Source organism: Xiphophorus maculatus, chromosome 6 (assembly GCF_002775205.1).
Source record: "Xiphophorus maculatus strain JP 163 A chromosome 6, X_maculatus-5.0-male, whole genome shotgun sequence".
Taxonomy (NCBI): domain Eukaryota; kingdom Metazoa; phylum Chordata; class Actinopteri; order Cyprinodontiformes; family Poeciliidae; genus Xiphophorus; species Xiphophorus maculatus.
Window position 1 is genome coordinate 18,933,376 of NC_036448.1, and position 25,494 is coordinate 18,958,869.

The 25,494-nt window shown below is 36.6% G+C and overlaps 1 protein-coding gene across 1 annotated transcript in view; it reads right to left on the bottom strand.

Annotated features, from left to right (window-relative positions):
- Positions 1-179: 179 nt before the first annotated feature.
- Positions 180-25,494, bottom strand: part of LOC102228282 (collectin-12-like) — a 30,344-nt gene continuing 5,029 nt past the window's right edge. The window contains exons 3-10 of the mRNA XM_023336179.1: positions 8,621-8,743; positions 5,928-6,014; positions 3,637-4,680; positions 2,811-3,371; positions 2,274-2,416; positions 2,081-2,187; positions 1,854-1,996; positions 180-1,179 (exon numbers count right to left, since the gene is read on the bottom strand). Of these exons, the coding sequence (XP_023191947.1) occupies positions 1,160-1,179; positions 1,854-1,996; positions 2,081-2,187; positions 2,274-2,416; positions 2,811-3,371; positions 3,637-4,680; positions 5,928-6,014; positions 8,621-8,743 (2,228 nt within the window). The 3' untranslated portion in view covers positions 180-1,159. The remainder of the gene's footprint in view (positions 1,180-1,853; positions 1,997-2,080; positions 2,188-2,273; positions 2,417-2,810; positions 3,372-3,636; positions 4,681-5,927; positions 6,015-8,620; positions 8,744-25,494) is intronic.

Below are 25,494 nucleotides of genomic sequence, written 5' to 3' on the forward strand. Positions count from 1 at the left end.
GGCTATAGACAATGGATGACTGGATGAATGGAGAAGTGTCTGAAAGGTCTGACAACTGTGAGTTCTGATACCTCAGATTAAAATGGTCAAGATTGGGTTTGTGGAAAAATAAGACACTAGTCTAGACAATATCATTTCATTTAAACCTAATTTTAAAAAAAGCAAAACTCAACACAGAGCATCTTTATTGTTTTATTGCCTTAAGTGTCTTGGTTGATCATTATTAGCTTGGTGAATTAAAAGAGGGACCATCAAGCATCAAAACAGATTACAAACCACAACTTAATAAGTAATACATGGTACAGTAAAGATACCTTTAACATCAGTGAGTGGCATTGCAAACATTTGTTTCCATACTGTATTTGGCATATTGGATAACTCTCTTTATACTGGTCTAAACTGAATTTACATGTTTTAAGAGCTATGAAATCGCTGACAGGTAAGATTCTAAGTAATGTCAACCCTAAAACAGCAAAACTGCTCTGTGCTCATAATAATATTTATGATTGGAACCTAGTAGTTTATGAACAGTGACATTTACTTGCATTTTACTTATTTTCCCATACAATATTGGATTGGTTTAGTGAGTAAATGTGAGTGCTTTGCACTGCAAGATTTTATAAGGTACAGCATCTTATAAAAAGCTCAGAATCTATGAAATATTACAAAATAAAAACAGTTTTCACCTTTTCACTCTCCAAAATATGACAAAAAAACCTTTTTTGTATTAAAGATTTCCAAGTATAAAATCTGCAAAAGTGTTAAGCATAGTAATGCCAAATATCAAACAGTACCAAATTTTATAGAATACTATTTACAGATATACATGAATAGAACTGGCTGCACCAAATCCTAATTTGTTACAGCTTAAAGACATAACTACAATCTCATGATACTTCTGCTCCAAATCTCAGTTGGTATTGTAGTGGAATATCTTTGCTCCTTCTTGGGTTCCACAATTTGTTTTAAAGTGCCTTGAAGAAACAACAGGCACTAAAAGTAATTATTTAGAATTTTCTTCTCTAGTCTCCATGATGCCTGACTGAGCCGGCTTTATCTTTCAGTCTTTCAGTCGTTTTGTTGAGCTCCTTCCTTCACATGATGTTTTTGCTGCACCCTCAGCCCCAGCTTCATGCATGGAGGAAGTAGTAGATGGATGCTATAAAACTGGAACCACCACTATGAAGAGAAAAACATGACATGTAAAGCATATAATTAACATTTATTTATTTACTGAAAACAATGCTTTCAAAAGTATTTATACCCCTTAGACTTGATCACATTTGACACATTACAACCACAAACAAATGCTTTTGATTAGCCTACATCCAAAAGTCTGTGTTTAGAAAAAACAACCAGCACGTCACCATCAACCTTCGTCACCCTTTGAGTGAATCATTTGGTGTTAGGATTGAGCTGTTAGGATGGCGGAGCCAAAGCTACAATAGATCAAAGAATGTTCTTGTGCTAATCCAATCAATGTACAGACTTATTAAAATTACTACTTGAAAATTGTTACTGACAGACTCTCTTCATTCAGACTATATGAGCTTAGCTATTTTTGCAAAAAATAATAAACTGAAAACTGGTGGAGAGTGGGAACCTAGGAGTTTTATGTGAAAAATATTCTCCACTTCACAGGATAAAACACACTAACATACACTTAAGTTTTGGCTGTTGCATGACAAAACATGCAAAAGTTTAAGGGGTTTGAATACTTGTAAGAGGGAAGCAAATTCTTCTGCCTTGATGTTATGAGACAGAAAAGCATATTTTGAATGCCTTAGTTAAAATTTAAAAAAAGGTATAAACAATTTTTAGACACAGTATTAAGATTTTAAGTAAGTACTGACACTCGGATGAACGTTCACATATGAACCCAATGCGGTCTGTGCAGTAGAAATCATTCCAGTTAGCATTACGGATAAGACCCGCACAATCCTCTCCATTTGCATGACCGTGAGTCCAGTTATCGGGCTGACCAGGTTTCCAGTTTCTGATAATGACAATGCAAATGTGTTAAACTTATTCATGCCAGTATGAAGAAATTCAAAAGGAAATTTATAAATTTATGACTCACGTAAAAATCGGTATGGTTCCATCCACCCACTTCCAGACATTTTCTTCTTCCTTGTCAGTAAGACCCAACCAGAAATAGTCCTTTGAAATGGCATTTCTTATGAATTGCTGGCAAAAAAATAAGAGAGAAATAAACATTTGATGATTATTTTAAATAATTGGTCTAATTATGTCAAATGTGATTTCATCTCTACCTGTTCTTCATTGTCATTGATTATGAGCATATGAGATGTTATGTTTTTACAGAACTTGTTTGCTTCATTAAAGTTGAGTCTCTGGGAACCAGAAGAAAAGTAGTAGCAGCTGTCCCCAAACTTTCTGAACTTTGGAGGACAACCTGGAAAACATAAATATAAATATTATGAAGTGAAATTAAAATATATGTGGATGCAAACTGTCTCTGTCTGGCAAAAATCTCATCTTTCTATTCTTAGACATTTTAGTTTTCTTGTAAAAACTAAAATGACTAAGTTTTTACAACAAAAAATTAGTCACTTTTCAATAGAGTTTATTTTTTTTGTAAAAATGAACTCTATTGATCACCCTTCACATTTGACTAGGATGTCACTGATACATTTCCCAGTAAAAAGCATCAAAAAGAGCATGAAATTTTGGCCAAACAGTAGACTGGAATACATTTTGAAGCAATATTTTCTGAAACATTTTTCAAAGATTCAAGGATTCTGTTTGGAAGTAGGTAAATTCAGGTTTTCAACTGACGTGTGGCTCACCAGGTGTTGGGGTGGAAACAGCAGCTGGGGGCTGTTCCTGTGCAGAGTCTTTTGATTTCTCTGTTGGTACTGAGGCTAAAGTCGGTAGGGGAGGTTTGATGACTTGAGGGGCTCTGGTTGCTTTTATATTGACAGAAGACACAGGGCCAGGCAAGCCTGGAAGGCCTGGAGGACCAGCAGGGCCAATTGGGCCAACAGACCCACGAGGCCCCTCTAAGCCTGGAGGTCCTGCTGCTCCTTTAAGTCCCTGTGGCCCTTGTGGCCCTGGCAATCCAGGATTTCCATTGGCTCCAGGGTACCCATTTGCTCCAGGGTCACCTTTCTCACCAGGATTTCCAGGTCTGCCTCCAGAGCCTCTAGACCCTTTAGGTCCTGGAAGCCCCCGAGCACCAGTGGAACCTTTTGGACCAGTCGCACCTGCTAGTCCAGTAGGACCTCGGTCTCCTTTTGGTCCCACCAGGCCTGGAATTCCTTTGTCTCCTTTATCTCCCTTCTGTCCTGTCATTCCCATCGGCCCTTGCGGACCTTTATCACCTCTGGAGCCTTTTGGACCTGGCGGACCTAAATCAATAAAAAAAAAAAACAAAAAAAAAACTTGTTTGTATTGGGGTTCTATTGGATCTTAATGAAGAAAAGTTAAATTGTATCTGTACAATTTATACTTCCATGTTTAATGACTTTTAGGGAGAAACAGCTGTGATCAGGATTAGATCCTGATCACAGCTAAATGTCACAATATCAATGTTGGGTGCCTCTATATAATGCACGATTATTCTAAAAGCAAAATATTTTCAAATAGCTAATTAAAAATGTTGTTTGATCTTACCCTGCAGAATGGTAAAGTTTGTAATAAGCTGTGAATGTTTGCTGTCTATCAGCTTCATCTCCTCCATCACATTGGACAGGTTGTTCACCTCTTGGTCCAACCTGGCTGCAAGCTCATCCTGCTGTGTGCGCAGATCTTTGCTGTTGGTCTTGGCCTCTTCCATGGTGCCATTCAAGTCTGCTAGCAGGTCCGTATGCCTCATCACTGTCTCAGCACAGGATCTCAGGCCGGACAGGTCAGAACTGATGACACCCAAGATCTGCGTGGCAAAGCTCATGTTTCCTGTCACACGGTCCATGGTGTTCTCATGCTTGTCCAATCGTACTTCCATCTCATCAAACTTTAATGAGGTGGCATTATCATTGTCTCTCTGGCGATCCATCATTTCACGCAGGCCTTGGTCATAACTCTCTGTGATGGCTGAGGTATTCTGGATTTGGATGGCCAAAGCATTAAGCTGGGTTCTCAAGTCATCCAGTGTGTCTCCATTGGAGCTGGCCAGGGCGGAATTATTTGTAGCCAAAACCTGAAGATTATGGACCTTTTCTTTCAGCCACTGTGAGTCTGAACGCGTATGATTGGCTGTTTGCTGCAGAATCTGATAGTCATTCTTCAGTTTCTGTACTGCCTGACTAACATCTTCAACTGTCTTCTGTAGCAAGCCAAGCAAGTTGCGCTGCTGTCCTTGGGTGATATTAAGTGAATTGACATTCACTTGAGTCTCACTCTGCACTTTGACCTGCTCCTGGAGCTCAGACTGGAGTCGTGCAGTGTCTGCCTGGAGGTCGTCAATCATTCCACTGTAGGAAGCCAAGGATTGATTGATCCCACGCAGTGAGTCTGCGTTGCCATCCAGGACACTTTGAAGTGAGACATGGCCATTCTGCATATTGTCTCCTGTGACTAGCAGGTCTTCTAACATGTCTCTGTTGCTTGTTGCTCTACTGCTAATGTCTTTCAGTTGGTTTTGTAACACTTCCAGATCTGATTTGAAGGTATTGATTTCACTGGTGGCATTGAGGGACTTCTCTCCTGCTTGATCATCTGTAAAAAACAAAACAAAACAAAAAAAAAAACAGCTAGCACTAGGTCAGAAACATTTAGAGATGTACAAATTAGGTTTTTCTGTTGAATGGTATTACTGCCACTGAGAAAAATGTGTTTCTGAACACTATCCAGTTATAGTAGGATAATTATGGAAACACCTTCATAGGACTCTAGATGCCACATGATATTAGGTCCAGGATTTACATGATTGCATCACATTAGTTTTCTTCTATGCCTTCGTTCTACACCAATGGGGTCAAATGAGTCACACCATATCCATGTTGAATACATTTAAGGTGGTGAAGCAGAAGCCTCCCATAACTCTCCAGCTAGTCACAGAAAATCACCACATCTCGAGGATTGGACTGATTTTTCCTTCTGTGCAGGCCCATTCTTGTTTAGGATCATTTTTGGAGTATCCATAGTATTAATGATTTCATCCACAATATGCAGCAGCACCAGTATCTCTACATGTCTTAGGTCAAGTATGAAGTAAACCATGACCAATTAATGTAAATTGTAATGTAATGCAAATTGTAGTCTTCATTATGAATGCAGCATGCTGCCACAAACACCTAGAGGAAATTACATTTATTTGAATATTGTACGAATGTGCAATTATATGGTATATTTGTACAATATATTACATTGTATTATGTTGTACATTTGTACAATATAATGGAGACACCTTCATAGGTAGTGTCAAAAAACTTATTTTCTAACAGCAATATGCTTCCATTTTTTAACCAATACAACTTTTTTCCTTTAATCTCACACTTGACAATTTCAATTTGAACTGACTATGATGTTGTATCATGAGGATTGCAACAAATAAAAGAGGAAACATTTGGTGTAAGTGCTTTGACCAAGGTTGTAGTTTGAAAAAAATGAAGGAGCAAGATTATCCCAATGCATTACACCATGGGTGCCAAACCTGAAATAGTTTTTTTCCATTAAAGAACAAAAAATGTGTATGAAATTACATATATGTTGTAGGTTGATGTGATTATAGACCAAAGATTGCTTCAGTTCTTTGCTTTGATGGATTAATGAATGTAATAATAATAATAAAAATAATAATAAATAAAAATAAAAATAATAATTGTAATCTGGTGACCAAGGGGAAAATTGGCTTATTCTGATCTCTGATCAGGTGATTGGTGTACTTCTATAAATATTATGTCAGACTCAATATCAGGTTCAATTATTGTATGATAAAGCTACCTGATTCCAAACAGTCTTACCTAGTTTCTTTAAGTCTGTTTCGACAGCATTGATCTGGCCTCCATAATTCTGCATGCCCTCTGTGACATTGTCCATCCTTTGGACAACTAGAAAAAGGGCAAAGAAGAGATTGATTGGAAGAGATACGTAGAGAGAATATCACTTTCTTAAATATGAAAGTGTTAGAAGGTAAGCAGCAAAAAGCAGTAGTTTAGTTTTCATTTTATAAACATGACATTAATTTAATTAAACCAGCAGAGGGAGCTGCTGTATTCTTCCTTCCACTGCAGCAAGTAACCAGGCAACTGAAACTGTTGACTTGCCAAAGCCAGAGGCTGAGATGTTCAAAAATTCCACTTCACAAGAATAAATATGAAAAACAGCTTAAATTACACATCACCACACGTTAAGTCCAACTGTAATTTATCTTAACCTCTTCTCCACAACTAAAGTTCATCTCTCATTTGTGTTTTATTTTTTTGCCAGTAGGTGGGTGTCTCAGAACTCAACTGGAAAGCATCCCAAGCGTTTACTGTTATCATTCCAGGAGTGACAAAAACACAAAGCAAAAACATACACTTAGGCCAAACATAACAAAGTCACAGTTTGAAATACCTCTTGGCTCAACGCTGAGAGACTGAGTTGTATCTTTTTCTACATCTCTCTAAAGTCTGTCCAAATCAATCTAATTCTTCAATGTATATTCAGCAGTGGCGGTGGGTTTCAAAATGTTTAAAAAACCCTCAAGTATTCAGTCATATTGCTACCAAAGTTTAAATCTGATTCTCGTTTTATTTTAATGCCAACTGTATAAAACAAAGTAAAACATTGTGTGTCTGGGTTCAGTCAAAGCATGAATGATTAAATTAGTCACTAATGCATTAAATGAAAATTTTCATAAAAAGTCGGAGAAAGGGTCAAAGCCACTGCCTGTCAGCTGGCTGGAAGAAGAATTAAAACTACAGTTGACGAGATGCAAGTGACCTGTCTATGAAGCAACCTATTCCCGATTGATTGGCTTATCCAATAACCCAACCAGCTAGTATCAGTTTGTGTCAGTATCAGTTTCAATATTTGTTCTATTTTAAGGTACAAATTGTAACATTTTGGACAGCAAGCAGCTGAAGAAACAAATATTTTAAATTTTAGATAACACATAATTTTAAATATTTTAGTTACATTTCCTGTAAATGCTGTGAAAGCTGTCTATTTATTTTAAACATTATCTCAGCGAAAGAACCCTATACCAGACCTTGCCTAATTTATATCCCTCTCTTCTTCAATGATTCAATAATAATCATATTCTATGATTCAATATTCTGTATTGAAAAAGCAAAGCAATTTTTTTCCAATGATGATTGAAAATTGTGAAAAAATGGTGAAACTATTTTTGTATGAAAATGTCTATTGATGTCCAACTGGGCTTGCAAAGTTGTTAGCATTGATCAAATTGGCAAACTAATGTTCAACATTTTCATTTCTGGACAGACCTAATCTACTAACATAGAATACTTTTCACCATAATTTCTTGAACTAAATAAGATGTCTATTAACCTTCAGTGTTTGAAGGACTGAGGCTGACGTGAAGCTTACTTTGGCATTAAAGAGCATTTGAAGAAAGTTTGCTAACCTAACTTGCTGGAGCTGGTGCAGACACTTTGTGACACAGCAGGTAGCAAAAACACATCTCCAACGGGGTGAAGTATTCAAATGTTGACATTAGGCTCAGTACACAGAGAAGACCAAAGAAAAGGAGAATACAGCTTGCAATGGTTTTCTTCAAAGTTCAGCTGTTTTTGACACTTGTAAATGAACTTGTAGTTCACGAGACAACAAATTGGTCCCGAGTAATAAAATTTTTCTTTGGGTTGTTAAGCTATAGTAGTCACTGCCTGGTCATCTGGTACACATTAGAGGCAAACCATCAAAATAGCATGGGCTCCAAGCCAACCCACCCATAAAGCTGGAAACCTACAACAATTCTGACAACTTAAAAGGCAGCTGTTAGCTTTAGATCTCAACTTGTAGACGAAGGCAGTCGTACTGCCAAAGAGAGCTTTGCAGTGCATTTGGACCAGGTAATACTTTAGAAAATTTTGCTCAGATGTTTTGACAGGTATACAGTACAGTTCTGGATATTGGACAGTTCTCACTCTGCATTCTCTTCTGACAATGCTTTGAGGTGCTGGAATGTATCTCTGTTTTTATTTAATGTCTTCTAAAACATTAAATTAAACATCTCAAAACACTAAAACGCTTTGCAATGAGGTCACTGTCACACACAGGGTTTTCAAGTCATGACTAATCTTTAAACAAAATCATACCAGTGAAGAAAAATGTGTCATAAAGGCCTGTTTTAATCAGTAAATGTTTCTCTGAACTTTCTTATTTTGCTGATGGGACTGAAATAATGTGAAATTCTGGATTAACTCAAATTGCTTTGTGAAATTCCCTGATCTGCAAAACACCAATTTTACCAGCAGAATTTATTAAAATGTTTCCAGAGGAGTCTGAATGTGTCTTTGTAGTTTTGTCACAGTGTGATATAATGTGAAAATTCCAGTAAATGAATGCGGCTGGTAAATCTTTTTTTAGAAAAGATGAATAAAAAAATAACACTTTTTATGTGTCTTTCAGAAAGTGTACAAGATCTGTAACACGTAATATAATGTTAGTTTACAGAGTGTAACAGTTAACTTCCTTTTAAACTTACCTTTGTACCCAAGGACAGTCACTGCTATAGTGAGCAGGGCGCAGAGCACATAGAGGAGAGCGATGGCTGCCCTTAGTGCCCAGTCATTTTTACACTTTGTGCACTCAGTACCCTCCTGAATTCCTGCAAGACATAACAGGATATGTGTTACTAATCTGTCTACAGAATGCAGTAAGTCAGCTTAGTCATATTCATGAATAACAATGAGGGCCAGCTATTACTACGTAGCCAAAGACGGGAGGCAAAATAAAACTAAACAAGCCAAGAAAAAGTGAATGCACTCAGTGTTTTGTTTTCTTTTCATAACTAAGTTAAATCCAACATGTCAACACTGGGACACCCTGTACTTTTTGTCAGCCAAGGCTGAATTGAAAACATTTGGACGCGTGAGGAGACAACACAACTCACAATGAAACTGCAAACACTGTCCATGTGCTAACCATACCACAACACCGCATTCCTTACCGCCAGCCGATCTACAGCAAGATGACAGAGAAACTTTTTATAATTCATCTCCCAGATGTTCACTGAAACATTTTAATAATCCTTTGAAACAATGATTCAATGATAAACATTAAGCAGGATGTTTACTTTAGTTCAATAGAACTGACCATGTTACTTCCAGCAAGCAGAGCAGGAGAACAGCTGGCTGAGACAGTGATGGGTATTATGGGAATTGAAACCTATTGAAACTTAATGAACTTTAAATGAAGATATGGCAGTTTATGTGTTTCAATATGGTGGAAAAATAAAGTGTTTAAAAAATATTTTAGACATTTAGACATTATACATGAAAGAACATTAAAGTATTCAATATGATTTCTTGGTTTTCCATTAATACATTTGCAAAAACTGCAAAGTTTTTTCCCCTTTGTCATAATGGGGCATTTATGATTAGTGCCCCATTATGACACGAGTCCATGGACTGATTGACTTACATGTAAGCATTTTGAGGTTGACAGTTAAGGGGTTAAGACAATATTCGGTATACATATCTGTAGCATTATAAAATGTTGAAAATGTGAAGCACTGAATTCTTTCCAGATGCACTGTGCCTTAAATGTATTTTATTGGGATTTTACACAAAGCGTTTTCAGTTTTACTACAAAGTATTTGTATTCAGCCCAACTAATCAATAGTTTGTAAAACTAGCTTTTGGTACAACTTCAGCTACAAGTCTTATGTGGTATGTCTCTACAACCTTTGACCATTCAAGGAATGAACATTTTGTCCATTGTTATTTGCTCCAGTTCAGTTAAATTCTCAGTAAGATTTGGGCCATGATTTTAACTTAGCCATACAAGCAAACTAATATCTTTTAATCTAAACAATCTCACTATGGCCCTGGCTGTGTACAGTATACAGGCTCACTGTCGAACTGGAATTTTGACATCCACTCCAGTCTCAAGTCTTTTAAAGAAAAACATCACCATTCTATGTCCACCAACATCCATCATCATGGGGATGATGTGTTCAGGATGTGTTAGTTATGCTCCTCATTCTACCTGTACAGCAAGGCAGGGAGCAAAAACGTAACTAAGTCATGTAGATGACACATAACCACATGTGTAAGACAGTGATCTGGTCAGAGGAGACCAAGACTGCTCTATATTTGAAATGATATATCATATCCTCAGGTAACTTTATCCTTTCACACACAGCAACTTGCTCTGTCTCTTTAAGTCATGTCAGCCATGATGAAACTGCAACCAAGAAACTCTATCCTTCCCAGAGATGGGTTGGGCAGGACCGCAAGAGGAGTACTGGGGTTTAGCCTATCAGTTTTGGACCCACACATCTGTACAAACATGTCTTCTGACCACCTCAAGGGACCCATTTATGGACCAAACTTGAATACGTAGGTCTGTATGACTTGTACTAAGAGCTACATGATGGGGGCGAATGCAGAGAGCTTGATCAGAGAAACCTCCCTCTGTTCCTTACCACATGCTGATGAAAGTACAACAAAACACCATGTAAACAGGCGGCTAGACGGCTGCAGGTCATGGGTCAAGAACAAGGGAGGGAATAGTTTTTTTTTGTCTCTCTTGATTAGACTTTGAACCACAGTTGGAGAACTTTTGTGTTTATCCTAATAGGAGGGTCACTTAATTTCAAATACTACCTACCTACCAATCAAATCAGTTATTCCTCTCATATTTCATTTTCACTTATATAACTCATACATATGCACAACTTCAAGGTATGATGCACGGTCATAAAAATACTTGATCAAACTGTGTAAAATTCTAAACTTGATGGATTTCTTTATGACTGCAATATTATTTTTGACAACATTTCCCAAAAAAAAGTTGCACAACATGGAAAATCCAGATATCTCTCTTTTCACATCGACTCCAAGTTTAAATATATAAAAAGAATCCCTAGTGAGGTTAGTTTATAGTTTTTTAAAACAAAAATCTAGAATACTGCAGACAATGCATACTGTAGCAAAGGTCAATCACCTTTGGGAATAGAATGGATGTTCAACTTAATTGTCCTCCATAAAAACAGGTGTGTTTCTGTGCTGCTTTTATTTATGCACATACATTTGTGAACATATCCGCTGATTGCACATACAGTAGATACAAACACCTCCAAATATGCGTGCATATTGTATGTCTAGCATAAAGACCACTGAGGCATATGTATAAATAAAATTATATGTATACATCCCCAGATAAAAAAACATTGATAGTAATATACACATGCACATACAGACATATTCAAACTCATAAAACAAAGCATGTTGCTCTAACATTTGTTATACACACCATCAAAATTTAACGCACATTGCGTTATCAAAGTTGGCAGAGAAAGGATAAAAAACAGACTGAAACTGACCATGTTCTCCCCTCAGCAACATGTCAAGCAAGATGAAAGCAATGAAAATTCAGTCTGAAGAGTCTAGTTTTGACTCTTTCCAAAGGTGGAACATTTTCCATTCCTGTGCCTGTCTAACTTTTCAGCTTGCATCCAAAGGTTTTTGCTTAAAACAATACAGTTCTGTCTCATATGGTGAACAGACTAAAGATGGTGAGTAAAGGTTTCCAGTGAAGGTGCAATGCTTTATTACTCTGGTGTCAGAAAAAAACTTCGAGGTTCCATGGAAGAAATCTTTTTAAAGGCCAAAGACTGTATATATTTGGGGATACTGAGGTTTTTGTCACGTGAAATCGTATAAAATAACAACTTAGAACTAATTGAAATGTGTTATGCTTGGATAAACAAAATCTTTCAACACCAAATTTGAAAGAAATATTAAGCAAAGTGTTAAAACACATGCAAAAATAAAAACCAAGTAGTTTATGTCCTCTGTGTGTGCTGTGTTTTCAGATTTTTCCATTCCAGCCACCTGTGAGATTTAATGTGAGTCAGCAAGTTTCTTATGTTTCATAGTACGACTGTTCCTTCTTACTTTCTGCACATAAACTATCACAGTACATAAACACGCTGACACATGCATCCCACAGACTGCAAGAGAACACACGGCCTGGTACAGAGCACAGGAGGGCTGAGCCTGTTGAGAGTTAAGAACCTGGACAGCAGCCAGGACGTCCCAATCAACAGGCTGGACCGGAGCCAAATAATTTCCAACAAGTGAATAAATGCCAGAAAAGCTTAGAAGAATCCAAATGCTAAACTATGACTGATGTTTCAAGCTTGAAGTAAGACATTGTCTGTATTTATATTAATAATCTCAACATTTTAACTTAAAGTTATGAAAAGTATGTACTTGTGCTTTAGGACCTAGACTAATACACATGGACAACAGAACCGTTTCCTGCAGCTTTTTCCTGTCAAATGCCAATGAGGCTGGCACTTTTTTTCTAAAATTTTTAACATCTACAATTTGTACAACTGCTTCCTGGGTATAAACATGAGGAAATGAAGGTGATTAGGTCTTGTGATGTTTTTAAGTATTTGTGTTGTTTTTGATACGCTCCTGTTCATGTATGCTGGAGACTGATGGCATGAAGTTCAAAGTGTCCTGCACCATTGTGATTGGGTATGGTAGCTTTCCATGCTGTTACCACCTTGCTTGAATTTTTCATAATAAAGGATCCACTAGAATTGTGGGAATACATTTCTAATGTTCCTTATATGTCATAGTGTGTGCTATTTATGAAAATTTTTGATGTATAGACACAATCTAAGATTTTTGCAACCATGAATAGTTTCAAGGACGTAAGTAGGTTTAGAGGATCGGTTTCACCACAACTTCACGGTAAAAATAGAGGAGACGAAGATGAAACAGAAAAACAGTAAATGGACACAGTATGTCAGTTTCCTTTAACTTTACTTACTAGTTTCTGTGAAACTATCTGTGAAACTTTGTACTATGACTAAAAAAAACAACAAACCACACTAACCCACCATTTCCAAGTACCTGCCATTAGACTAGCATGCACATACCATCTCACTCCAGGCTGGCAGTGGAAATTTCCATAGCAACACAAAGAAAGCTTGTACAGGCTTGAGTCTTTTTTGTGTGAAGAGCCTTTGTGCAGAGTGTTAATACTGTGTCATATTCAGAAAATGGGTGGCTACCACAAAATTCTTTTGACTTCACCACCTTCTACTTGGGGTTGTCAGAAAGCTAAAAATGTTAACAATTAAAATACCAGTAGTAATATAAACTGACCTCAAGTGACAATCACAAAATAGAAAACTTATTTTTTTGTCTCACATTGCATGAAGGAAGAGACATATGTCTTTAAGGTAGTTAAGTTGTGTAATGTTAATTCTGCACCTAAAATCTACAATCAGAAATCCCAATAACAATTTATTCACACATTGTGGTTAAAGATACACATTTACAGATACAAAAAGGTTTGGTTTAATCCAAAATTTTTTATTTATTTTTTTTTCCTCTCTGAAGAGTTTTTGCAGCGCTAGTGGCTCGTATTTTTTTGGCAGTAGGCAGACAGGAAGGAGGATGAGGAGAGGGGGGAAGACATGCAGCAAAGGTCGTCGGGACCGGGAGTCGAACCCGCGACGTCCGTGTCGAGGACTAAGGCCTTCAAACGTGGGGCGTGCTAACCCCCTGCGCCACCACAGCACGCCCCTAATCCAAAAATTTTAATTAAAAACCAAGAGACAAGTTATCTGCAGTGGAAATTTGAGACAAAGATATACAGGGAAATGATAACTGTATCATGTAGTGAAAAAGTGCCATTGGATGGTGACCAGAGCCAGGCTGTTAGCCATAGATTGCAAAATTCATGCATACAGGGCTCCTTTTAATGTGAAGAGCCTTTCTCTACTGTGTGGTTAATGGCTCAGCGGGGATCAAGAATGTCTGCCAACTGGATAGTTGTCTGTTCAATACTGTGCTTCAACAAGCACAAGTGTCCTTGGTCAAAAAGCTTATAGAACCGATCTGCAAATTGGTGTGTGTGTGTGAATTTGGCTTGCAGTGTGAAAGTGTTTTAGTTGGTTGTTAAGACAAAGTAAGAAGTATTCAGATTTAGACAATTTAGCATTTAAAAGCACAACATGTAATTACCTCTGCAGCCATTCAAGATGGCTGTGGGACAATTTTTATCCTGATTATTTTTCTAACCTGCATCCATTTTATACCCAGAAACCAATCTTTTCTTCTGAGTTGTACTCCACCGTAGCGCATCAGATTTTAGACTTTTAAAAGATTACTGATTAAATAAGGAAATAAATTATTGCAAAGATGGTTAAACCTCTGAAATAATGGAATTAAATTTAAATGTGATACTTTTAAATAGGATCAATTTATTGGTAAATAATTTTCTCAAGTTTTTAAATTACATTTCTGTTGATGCACAAATTACAAGATATGACCCATGATCATCATCATAATCCTGCTGGTAGATATAGTTTACCGAACATACATACCAATATTTTCTTTAGATGATAGCAAAGGTTTTTATTGATTGTTATCAAAAAAGGAAAAACACCAAACAAGGTATGTAAAAATCTAACATAATGTCAATATTAAATGTCCCATGTGTCAGCAACTCTGTCTCTCAACCAGAGATTGAGAATATTATGAAGAATGAAATACAGTGGAGGAATGTAGCATGCGTCTAACATGAGGTTTTCTTGCCATATATTCGGTCTCGGTACAATTCCCCAAGACTTTTCAAGATGAGAACTAATGAACATCCACCCTGCTCTGTGTTCAAATGTATTTTCTGCATAATTCCTACTGACTAACCCTTAACTAAGTGGAGCTTTTTAGTAGTGTCACTACCTAAATTGGTGGCTTAGATGTGTAACACATGCAGATTGCCACCTCTGTTCTTTCAAACAGAGACAAAATGTCCAGAAGGCATTCTAAGGTCTTGACTTTTCAAATAGGATCTCTGTATACCTGAGATTTTCCTCCATGTTTGCACCTCCAACCCTTGCCTATGTTTAGTCTTTGTTGCAGAAAGCTATTGTTTCTAAAAACCCTTAGCCAACGGGAAGACTTTCAAAAATTCTGTGTGGACTGGATCATGTGTGGGCTCTATATCCAAAATTATATTCAAAAATTATAAAATAATAATTTTAAAACAAATGTAGATTTTTTATGGATTGTTTTTACAAAAATGTGTCTCTTTGTCCCGACTCTGTACATGAAGCTTATAAATTGAGCAAGAAATATTAATGACTGAGAGAAAATATAAGAATTAAAAAAAAGCAACAACAAAGTTTACATTTATTTGGATTGAGTATTTTAACCTGCTTAGATAATACTAACAGTCTCCCTTTCAGGAATTTTGATGCAATAGTTGTCAACAGTCTTTGACTTGTGTTATTTCTCTCTTTTGGTTTTAATTAGGTAACAGGTGGTGCCATTTATTCATTTGTTGCAATCATGTTAAACCCACAGCGATGCTTATTAAATACACTGAGGCTTTGGTGTCCTCCTCTGGCTATTACAGCTAGCATTCTCCAGCAGGAATGTTAACTGGAAAGCATGAGGGAAGCTACCACTGCAACAAATTACTACATTAGGTTGTCTAAATTGCTGAGTCAGTCATAGCATGTCTGGGCTTTCTGGGTTTTTTTCCTATTCAGTCTTCACTAATAGGTTTATGATTCTTTAAAACGAGCCCCAGAGCTCTCAAACATCTGGGTCGGGTTAAGGCTGAGCCAAAAGAAAGGACACATGAAAACATTTGATACATCATTTCTTCATAGTAAGCATGACAAGAATGAAGGGGTTAAGTCTTAAGTTTGCCTTATTGGAGCTATTTTCAGTGTTTTTACAAGAACCACATTCACAGCTCTACTCACTTCCCTCTTACAATGATAATAAAAAGCAGTGGGGTAGGCTTACATAGGAATGTTAAGGTTATTAAAAAACATTGACACATATTGTGTCCTATGATGTGAAAGCTGAGATGGTTTAAAAAAGTGAAAAAATAAAAAAACAATATCTTAGTATTATTCAATGATTTAATCCTAATTTGATAAGGATGGTGATTAGCATTAACATTATTTAGTCTGTCAATTAAAATTTACAAAAAAAATATTTTATATAATTTAGGTTCAAAATTCTAATTTCCACTGAAGCTTTGTGGGGAGAAGAACAAAAGCAAGTTCTATATTTTAATGTCTGAATGTTAGAATGCAATAACTCCTGGCCACCATACGAGACTGTGCTATTTAAAAGCACAGAGACATTCTAACTGATCAAAAAGTAGGTCTTAAAACTGAGATTTAAAATCCAGTAAAACAGTGAACATTGAGTGGATTAGGTGGCATTTTCTCATCACATCTGTGTGTGGTTACATTCAGACAGGCTATGACAAATGGGCCATGTGCTGTAATCCTCAGGGGCAGATTTTTGAGAACATACACGAGCTTCTTCAACTAAGCTGCACCACTGTTTGGAAAATTTTATGATGTTGGGTTGAATATCAAGTGACTCTCTTTTTTCAGTCAGTAGCTACTCCTAAATCGCATTCTTTCCTCCCTTTGGTCGTGAAGTGCAAGATGAGATATTACAGTTTGGGTCACATCTGCTGGTTAATACCAGCTCAGTGATGCAATTTAGCTTGTCATTTTAACTCGTTGAAATAAAGTGAAATTATGGCAGACAGATTTCCTTCATTTTGCTCAGAATTCATATTTACCACAAAAGTAAAATACATGTTCTCACAACCCTGAATTATGCAATATATGGTTTCACATTTTGACACATTGCAACCACAAATATCAATTTATTTGACTTAGATTGAACATGTAGACTGTCAGAGGACAATCTACAAGTGATATTTACAAGCTGCATATCACCTTCCTTCTAAAACAGAAAGTGATATGTAGTAAATTGTAGTTTGTTCATGTGCAGCCTCTCCATTACCAATGCTTTGCCCAATAAGTGGCAATATGAAGAAAATGACACAATTTTACAAATTCAGCTTAATTGTACTGTCTTGATATCTTACCCACAATTTCTTCAAGAACATTCTGCCTCTAAAAACATCCTACCTGATTCAAATAGTAATGTCGTTCCTCTTATCAGGTGTTTTTCCCTAGGCACTAAAAACAGCAGCTATCAAGCCAGTGCTAAAAAATAACAATCTGGACAAATCACTACTGCAAAATTACAAAATTACTGCTGATGAACCTTCCATTCATCAGCAAAATGATTGGAAAAGCTGTTTCAATGGTTAATTAGCTTAATATTTACCAACCACTTAAATGTCTTTTAATCTGGTTTCTGTGCTCGATACATTTACATACAGTACAGACCAAAAGTTTGGACACACCTTTCTAATTCAATGGGTTTTCTTTATTTTCATGACTATTTATAAGGCAAGAAATCCCACTTATTAATCTGACAGGGCAACACCTATGAAGTGAAAACCATTTCAGGTGACCACCTCTTGAAGCTCATCAAGAAAATGCAGAGTGTGTGCAAAGCAGTAATGACAGCAAAAGGTTGCTACTTTGAAGAAACTAGAATATAAGGGGTATTTTCAGTTGTTTTACACTTTTTTGTTTAGTGCATATTTCCACATGTGTTATTCATAGTTTTGATGCCTTCAGTGTGAATCTACAATGTCAATAGTCATGGAAATAAAGGAAATTCATTTAATTAAAAGGTGTGTCCAAACTTTTGGTCTGTACTGTATATGTAGACTGTGGAAAAACCACAGTGCTGGTACTGCTGAACCTCAGCAAAGCAATTTGACACTGTTGAAATATTACTGAAAAGACTGGAGAGCTGGGTTGGACTCTTTGGTCTACCTTGACTGGTTCAAGAATAGGGAGCTCTTTGTGTCATTGGGTAACTTTTCATCTGAGTTGACAAAGATTTAATGCGAGGTGACCCAAGGTTTCACCTTGGTGGCCTTCTAGTTTAATATCAACATGCTTCTGCTAGCTAAGATTTTTATAAGTAACAAGATGAATTATGCAGATGATACACAATTGTACAAGTTTACATTAGCCATTTTCTTCCTCTGTTTTCCATTTTATAATTATGGGCTAATTTATTTCTGTCTATTTCATAAAATCCCAATAAGATATACATATGTGCAACTTTATGGATTAAAAATACTTCTGAAGGGCTTTGTTTTGTAATCATGATAATGATTAAGATAGTCCTGTCTCTATACCATATTTACTGCTTTTTTACTGACCACAACCTGAACATTAATATATTGTAATCTATAACAATATAGACAACTTTCAGAGAGCAAGCTTTACAGTCCAAACAGATTACCTAAAATATAGTTGCATCCAAAACACAATACGAGAAAACATTTCTTTTATCACTAATTTTCATGCACTAATTAATTAATTAGTTAGCTAATTAATTAGTGCATGGTGAATTGTTTATTTAACTAACCAATTAGTTAGTAGTTAATTAGTCACTCCTGCAAATTAGTTAATTAATTAGCTAATTAATTGGTTGTCCTCTTCAGAACCAACACACTTTAACATGCAAACAATTTGCAATAAAAAACCTTCTCTTTAGAAATGACATTTTTACAAGCGTGCATGTAGGAAAACATGGAAGCCATAACTCAACTTTATTGGACTTAGAAAAGAAAACAGAACCTTCTCACTATTCCTACTCATGTTCCAACAAAGGTATGTTGGAATGAGTTTATTTCATTAAACCCTCAGTGAAGCAAAGCACACTGACCATTCATATTCATAGTGTGTCATTCAAAATCTGTTAAAATGTATTACATGTGTTCCACAGATACACACGTTTATGTATTTGCATATATTGCTGTATATGTAGCTTAGAGTTTTTATCAATAAATTATTAGATAAGTGGGTTTGTGTAATGGCAACATCAGGAAAATTAAAAACTGTGGCTCACTACACACAAAACTATGTGGACTTCTTTCTGTTATACAGTCTTGATGTGAAATCCTAAGAGCTCAAACCAAACAGGACCTCTTAGGCAAGACACTGAAAAAAATCAAACTGAGTGCTTTCATTTCTTTGGACTCTTTTTATTATAAAATACTAAACTTAAAAGCTTTGAGTCAGGAAATTTAGTTGGCAGATTATTTTCTGTTGCCTTATGTAAGCAGATCACTTTTAAAAGTCCTTTAAGGATTCTTAGTCAGCAGATTAGTCATGATTTGATCAAGATACAGCAATTAATGATAGTGACAAAGTGTTTAGACTTTTGACATTTACAGAGTCAAAACAGATGTTTGAGTTAGCTGACAACATTCTTTTGAATAGAGGTTTGGAAATAATCAAGCTTTAACTTTTGCAAGTGGCTGAATTATAACCTTAACATTGGCTAAAGTGGCAGAAAATGTGCTATGGAATATTAAAATAATAATGACGATCATCTTTGAAAAGGAAAATCTGAGCTCTGTGGCTTCTGAGGAACTCAGAGCAATAGGACACCCCAGGCAGAAATGGAAAGAAAAAAGTGTGAAAAAAAGGAGTGAGTGCAACTATTCACTGATGTCTGTTATATGAACTCATTGAACTGTTTACTGTTTAATGAGTTGCATTGAAAGAACAAATTACAACAACCAGCATCAAGCAACAAACCGTAACCACTAACATTAAAGCATCACTGTGATTCATCTACGGAAAAACTGAGATTCCACATTTTACATACAAAAGATTTTAGCACTAATTTGGAATGAGTAAATTACTCATTCAAAGCACACAGCTACAGAGCAGACTAACTTTGTGGGTTCCATTATATTGTTTTTATTGGATGGAGGTAATGTGGAGGACGGTGGGAGGAAACTGGAGTACCTGGAGAAGCATGTAAACATGTAAACTCTATGCAGAAAAATCCTAGGTAGAGAATCGAACCCAGAACCTTTTTGCTGCAAACCAACAATTCTACCAGCTGTGCAACTGTGTATAAATTGAATTCAACCAAACTCTATTAATTCAAGAATACAAAGAAGAGTGCCTTTCAAAAACAAAAATTAAAAAGTGTGTTATGAGTTAAGACTAGAAAAAAAATGGTTGAGAAGAACACATTGGTTAATAAGAAGTGTAAAAAAATCATAGCAGTACCAAAAGAATGATATAATCATGCAATATAATGCATTTTATGATATAAAAAAACCTCGGATAATTAAATAAAAGATGAATATGAATTGATTGTTCCTCAGGATCCAAAGATGAAAATTGTAAAAAAAAAAATCTTATCCTTTCATATCAAAGCAATATTACTGTGGGTATTTAAACTTCTTTATACACAGTGTAAAGATTTAAGGATCTAATTATTCTCATAACAACACTACATCCAAGAAAAGCTAACTGAACTGTGTAAAAGGTAATTAAGAGCTTTAACTTTGTGCTCCAGATGTTCATTGTTTGAAATATTTCATCAAGTTGCTAGAAAACTTTGCCAATTGCAGTGAACAGTCTTAATCTGTCTCTGGCGTCTGTTCAACTCACTGACTGTTAAGCAGCACGCACTTACAGATCGAGTAAAGAAGAAACTTCAGTAAAGGTTGTACTTCTGACTTAAACCCTATGTGTTGCTTTGTTCTACACACCATATTATTTCTTTTCTAGGAATGCAATTCCTTTGTTACCAGAATGCAGCAGTTTGCATAAAAATGAGCATTGCATAACTGTGAATAATAATAATAATAAAAAGTTATTAAATTGTAACCATGTGGGGGACAAAAACAAAAGCAAACAAGTGAAAAAAAACATTACAGTTTATATAATGAATCCCAGCGTGAATTCTCACAGATATCTATCTGTGTCCCTGGAAGAAATTTAAAATATCAGAGCCTCACTAATTTTACCCTCCCAACCACAACATGAGCATAAATAACCGAGACATGTTTTGTTACTTTGATTCAGAAGACTTCATTATACTCTCATGTAAGTCCAAAACCGCTGTGTCTGTGAGCTGAAGTTGAAGAACACTGGAGTTAAATCTTAGCATCCATCTGTGCAGATGGGATTTTTTGTGGTTGTGGCTGCTGGCTGTGCAGCCCACCATGGAAGCAATTCCAAAACTGAATCAGCAACAACCTTAGCTCAGCCTGATGTGCAGCACCCCGTCCTTTCTGCAACCCTCCTGTTTATAAGCTTCATCGGCCAGCCGAGCCAGTAAAACCACAAAGCGTGCACCAAACCAGCCGTCCAGCCAAGAATGGCTTTACTTTGTGGGAAAAGACACTGAGCACAGGGAAGATGGTATCTGAGTTCCTGTTTTACTGTGGTCCATATCACAACCAGAGAAGAAATTATGCAATGCACTAGTAAAATAAGTCTTTAGAAATTGATAACACATGCAAACTCTCTAAGGTACAAAATACTGAAGCAACAAGTTACTAGGTCATTACCCTGCCTTGAGACATCTGGTTGTTTGTCATTCATAAATCTTTAATATTGTGCTGACATATGGTGCTGACATCCAAATAGGAAGGCAACAAAACACACTTGATCTCAGAGTTCTACCACTTCAGAAGGAGACAGAGAAACAGGCACAAACCAGAGGATTAAGATTAACACCAAATCGGGAGGCGTCTGGAGAGTGAAGAATTTTTATGTATACTTCAGAGTTCTGATAAGATCTTGGTGGTTCCCAGCATTAAAGCTGGATAGACCATTGCAAATTGTGTCCGCATATATGCAATGCATTAAACAAATGTGTGTTAAATAAATACACATTGTGTATTGTATTCTACCATACAATGTGTATTTATTTAATCTTGCAAGTAGCAATAAAGGACACATGAATCGTTTTCACTATCAGCTTAAACTGGATCATCCAACCCTTGGCCAGCTTAAATGTTCCTTAGATGTTCGTTTAATTTTTCTTTGAGACTCTTTGGTTAGCGATATATTTTCTCCAACCCTTGTTCAGCCTACAAGGCACTGGCCACTGTTACAGGGGCATTCCCATTACTTCCATGATTGCATAAAGATTTCACTTAGATACAGGCCATGTCACCAGGATTTTCACTCCCCAGCATTTTTTTTAAATACTTGGTATGTGGTTAGACCCCCTGCTCCGTCAGAGCTGCCCAGACTGTTTATAATATAGATTCAATAAGGTGTAGGAAACATTTTAGTTCATATTGTCATGCAGTTCCACTACATCCAAAAGATATCATATTAGATTCAAGTCTGATGACGTTGTAATGCAGTGAACCAATGGTCAGAAACTAGCTTGAGATGATGGAGGTGAATTGTAACTTGGTTACTACCAGTCAGCTAAGAAAAGAAACTCCCATTTTTATTGGCAGCAGCTTCTAGAAGTGCTTCTAAAACAAGAGAAACCCTGGTTAAATGAATAGAAGGCACAATTATGGGAAATTGTTATGTTTCAGAAACTGATTTCATCTCCTGAGCATAAACTTGACCTTGATCTTCAAATCTGATTGCAACACATAGAGGTGAAGTTAAACTGGAACACTCTGTAGGACTGAACATTGTGTAGTCGACCCCACAAAAATTACATTTTCCATCACCGTTCTTGTGTGAGAATGTGTGTACGTTATCAGAAAAGATCATGCTTTCATTTATCTTTTTAAACATTTGAGAAACCTTGCAAATGGAAAAACTCCTCGCTATTAAACACGATGAAGCCAATCCAGTATGTTGGTAGAGGGCCAATGTAAGCACAACCACAGGAACAAAAGTGCTACAGTCAGATCTGGGAGCTGGACGGTGAGCAGCACTATAACTCATGCCAAAACAAAACAAACTGAAAAAACTTTCTTTTGAACTTTCTTTGTATTATAAATAGAGGATGCAGTGAGGTTTGAGCTGGCCTCTTTGGGACCAGCAGGCCTCCCTTGGGCTACACAGTATTGCAGAGATAAATGTACAATTTCTTCACTGATAATTAACTGAGACACTTCTGATATTGAGTCTGTTATTTCTGTGATGGAGCCAGACCTGGCTTTGGACAAAGATCTTGACAAACATCTATTATGTGAGAGAAGACACCTTATCAGATGACAGCGGGTTAAAGGCGTTCTGTTGAAATTGGCCCAGATCTCCCATGGGGGCCAACAGGGGAATGGTGAAACAGAAAATTTGATGAGGTCGGTTAAGCTAATTCCAGTCAAAACTACAGCAGCAACATATAAAAAACACTCACACACAGAAGCTCCTCTGCAAATGCATTTTTTAAATCATTTAATAGTTTGAGAAAAACTAACTCTAGTTTATTGCATGAAGGAGATTCTAAAAGAGAATTAAAAATTCAACCATTTGATAAAATTTTTGTTTCACTTTTATCAAAAGTAAATCATCCATCAGTGCCTCCCATGGCTTTAGCAAATCCTGTCTAGAACAATGTGCCAAAGAAGAGTTTGTCAAGTTATTACTAACGTCTGCATGTCAGACGCACAAAATAAATAATAGAATCAGGAGTTAATCCGGACATAATTGCGCTAAGGGTTCTGGATAGTTGACCTGAGCCCCATCTAAATCTGTCCTCAATTTGAGCAGAAATGCTTGTTGCATACTTTGGATTTTCTCACAGCAGGATGCAGATATTCTGCCCCTGTCTGGCATACATTATGCCTCTCTTCTATTGGTCGATTAAGCACTAACCAAAGATTATGTGACCAATAACAGCCTGAAACAATTTGAACAAATCATCCAAGCAAATATTATACCTGTGCTGTTTTATCTGTGTACATCAGATAAAACAGAACAGATACACACACGAAAAGAAAGCTTTGTTTCTGCTTTCTTCTTGTGCAGTTAACCTTTTTCACAATCTCTACAATGCTCTAATGCTTGTGCTTTTTCCTCCTTCGACTCCCCCCCCTCTCTGACTGCTTTTTATTAAAAACACAAGAGTAATCTTTCATTAGGATACCAGCGCACACACTGCATGCATGCCCCGGAGTGGGGTTGTAAGTAGAAGGCAGGCATTTTGAAGACATTCTTTTCTCATAATAAAGTCCCCGTAAATTAAAGCCACTTGCTGTTTTGCTCCCAAAAATAAGTCAGGCAAGGAATGTGACTCCTCTGCTCAAAATAAGTGTTGACAAATGTTTCCCCACTGAAAAAAATACAAAATGAAAAAATCTAAAATCAAAAACAACCCTGATAATATAAAAAAGTAGGTTGAAAAACGTTTTGAAGGAAAAAAAAAAGTTTCCATCCCTCTTGCTTCTTCTCTTGCTCACAAACCTGGATCCTGACTCCTGTACACTCCACCTCTCCTGCTTTCGGCGTTTACAAGTTTGGATTGAATAAACTTCCAGTACGGACACAGGAAGCAAATCATCAGCGTCTCAGGTTTGGATTCACAGCGGAAAAATAAACCCTCTGTGGAAAGCAGATGCCAGAATGAGTTATGTACTTCATTCCTCTCCTTGCTAAAAACATATGAATGGCAGAGCAGCCAGAGTTTCTGTCAGTGCACAAGTGTGTGCAGTAGACAAGGAGTTTACATGTTTGGAAAAGGCATTTGCTTTTTTTCCCGCATAGATGAAAAGATTTAGTTCAGAGCAATAAACTGAGAGCAGGAGCCATGAGGTTTTTTAATCACAGGGCAAAACAAAAGCTCAGTTACTAAACTTTTTTTTACATTTTGTCACATTTTTACTATCACAACAAACATCAGTGCATTTTACTGGGATCATATAATTAACCAACAGTAAGTAGTGCATAAGTGGAAAAATAAGTGGAAAAGGGTGGTGTGCATTTGTACTCAAGTTTTTCTACACTTTTTACTCTCATCTGCATCATAGTTTTTAGACCAAGATCTCAAGATTAGAAAATTTCATGGAACACTGTTCATAATCTGTAAAAGAAAATGGACCTCAAACCTAACAAGACATAAACGTCCACCTAAACTGACAAGCTGGGCCTGGAGAGCATAAGTCAGAGAAGCAGCTAGAAGCACAACTGTAAAAATAAGGGAGATGCAAAAATCTGCAGTTCAGGGAAATAAATCTGTTGACAGTATAGCTATTTGTCACACACCATACAAATCTGGCCTCCAGCTAATAATGGCATGAGGAAAGCCGCTGCTCAAAGAAATATAAATTTAAAGTCTACAAGTCACGTAGAAGACAGCGACCATGTGAAAGAAAGGCTCTAAAAAACAACAGTTTTAGCCTACACACAAAGAAATATGAGCAAAAAACTAACATTGTTCTTCACCATTATCACACCATTCCCAGAGTGAAACATAGTGGTGGCAGCATCATGTCGGGATGCTTCTCTTCAACCTTGTCAGAACCAATGGGAGAATAGATGAATATAAAAATGTACAATCTTGAAACATAACCTATTAATTCAGACTGGAAATGAGATCCACCTTCAAGCAGAACAGCAACTGCTATTACAGAATGGTTTAGCTTGATGGGTAATCATGTGTTAGAATAACTCAGTCAAAGTTCAAACCTAAATCTTATCAAGAATCTGTGGCGAGACTTGAAAACCCACGTTCACTGAGACTCTCCATTAAC